This window comes from Penaeus vannamei, chromosome 17, assembly GCF_042767895.1.
Source record: "Penaeus vannamei isolate JL-2024 chromosome 17, ASM4276789v1, whole genome shotgun sequence".
NCBI lineage: Eukaryota > Metazoa > Arthropoda > Malacostraca > Decapoda > Penaeidae > Penaeus > Penaeus vannamei.
In genome coordinates this window covers 32,018,462-32,020,819 of record NC_091565.1, presented here as the reverse complement: position 1 = coordinate 32,020,819, position 2,358 = coordinate 32,018,462, and the positions used below count along the sequence as shown (strand labels likewise).

The following is a 2,358-nucleotide window of genomic DNA, read 5'->3' as shown; positions in this document are numbered from 1 at the left end:
ATGATAGTAATAATAAATATAACAATACTAAATAATAATAATAATAATAATAATAATAATAATAATAATAATAAAAAACAATAATAATAAAATTATAGTGATAACAATGAGAATGAGAATGACACTGATCTTGATAATAATAATGTTAATAATACCAATGATAATGATAATAATAATTGCGATGTTCCGAACGTGTCGAAGGTAGGCCTACTTACCGACCTGTTCACAAGGCCAAGCATGCCTGTCCAAGTCCCGTTGGGAAGCATGTACCCGTACAACCCGTCCTTTGGTACAACCCATTCGTAACTGCAAGAGAGAAAACCTCGTTTGATAATTTTCACGTGTATCTATCTATCTGTCTCGATTTGTCTCTCTTTCTCCTCTTTCTGTCTCTCTTTCGCTCTTGCTCTCGCTCATTTGCTTTCTCATCCTCGCTCTCTCTGTTTCTGTTTCTCTCTGTCTCTCTGTCTGGCTCTCTGTCTGTCTCTCTCATTCGGAGAGTAAACATATTTGACCGCATGTTTTTTCGACAATTACATCAAAATTATACAATATTCAGAGTGATAGCAAAGTTACTTACATTTCCAGTTTCAAAACAGTGGCTCACTGCTCCTACTAATATTAATTAGCAAAGTGCTTATTCCCGACCACCAATCCCAATGAACCAGGAGAGGGAGGGGGTAAGGGGAGGGGGAGGGGGCCATTTTAAATCACCATGCTCTTTCTTTAGTCTCAGTAAACACTGCATAAATAAGTACAAAAAAATGCACACCATATACACCTAACAAAACACCAAACCTTCTACGTAAAAACAAAAAACCTCTTCAAACACACATACACAGAAAATACCGAACCAGGTGATTTACCAGACGCCCATGTAATTAGCAATGATTGCCATGATCTCGACCAAAACGCCAGTGATTTTGTAAGGCGGTCCTTTGCTCACGATTAAGAAGAGGCGGTCCTGTAGGAGAGAAATTTGTCAAGGTGTAACTACACTGTTTTTTTTTCAAGGGAGTGGTGCGTGATATTATCAGTAAATTCATATCGATAATTGAGGAATAATTGAAACTTTGTTTCGATTATTCATATACAAACATTTTTTTATTTTCAGATTACCATTTGCCATTTATATAAAGTTCATAACACTCTTTATCAAATTTTACGCTCGTTAACCCCCAAAACAGGTTAACTTATCTAAACAACAACATCCAAAACCAAGAAAATATATATACTAAAATAGACTTTATAAGCTCACATCAGCAACGGCTATCCTCAGACACGAAGCGTTCCCCGCCATGGCTGGAGTCAGGGCCGAGGAGAGGGAGAAAAATGTAAGTTAAATTGCCCCAAGCTCTTGTAAACCTCGATTCTTGTGTTTTATATTCATCGAGTTCAAAATACTGGAGTGTGATTGTGGGCGGAGCTAAGCAGAGAGGAGGAGGAGTCTGTGAAGTGCGCAATCGCGTGGACTTTACCAAAGAAAAAATGGCTATGAAGAAATGAAAGATAAAAATCACTTCTAACGTTCACCTAATTTCAACACAATCCAAAATTACGGAGTTTGACAATTAACGATATTTAGAATACTTCATTAACCCACTAGGTTCGTCGACTGATGATCCACCGAACGGCCGATTCGACATAAAGTTCTGTTGATACTAACTAACCTACTAACATCTTCCTATTTGTTTAGCTTGTCGTTATACATTCATACACACATACATATATACACGTGCACACATACACACACGCACACATACACACACGCACACATACACACACGCACACATACACACACGCACACATACACACACGCACACATACACACACGCACACACACACACACATATATATATATAATAATAATAATAATAATAATAATAAAAATAATGATAATAATAATATTAGTAAGGGCAATGATAATAATATCAATGATAATAACAATAGCAATATAATTGGTAATATATATTAATAACAATAATGATAATAAAGATGATCATCATCATAATACAAATACTAATAACATTACTACTATTAATGATGATAATGATGACGATGACTATAGTAATTATAATAATGGGGATAATAATAGTAATAAAAATAATGAGGATAGTGATAACTGCATTAGTAATGATCATAACAATAATGATAATAGAATAATGAAAATAACAATGATAGATTTAATAAAGATATTGATGATGATCAACATTGTGTTAATGATTATAATGATAATGAAGATAGTGATATATATATATACATATATATATATATATATATATATATCCCTTTCGGAGAGGTTATATATTCATAGTGATACAGATAATGATAATGATAATAGGAATAATAGATGATGAT

At 33.8% G+C, this 2,358-nt stretch overlaps 1 protein-coding gene across 1 annotated transcript in view; it reads right to left on the bottom strand.

Moving 5' to 3' along the window:
• LOC113802451 (glutamate receptor 1) overlaps positions 1-1,401 on the bottom strand; it is a 10,063-nt gene extending 8,662 nt beyond the window's left edge. The window contains exons 1-3 of the mRNA XM_070132523.1: positions 1,259-1,401; positions 867-964; positions 216-306 (exon numbers count right to left, since the gene is read on the bottom strand). Of these exons, the coding sequence (XP_069988624.1) occupies positions 216-306; positions 867-964; positions 1,259-1,300 (231 nt within the window). The 5' untranslated portion in view covers positions 1,301-1,401. The remainder of the gene's footprint in view (positions 1-215; positions 307-866; positions 965-1,258) is intronic.
• Positions 1,402-2,358: the final 957 nt, after the last annotated feature.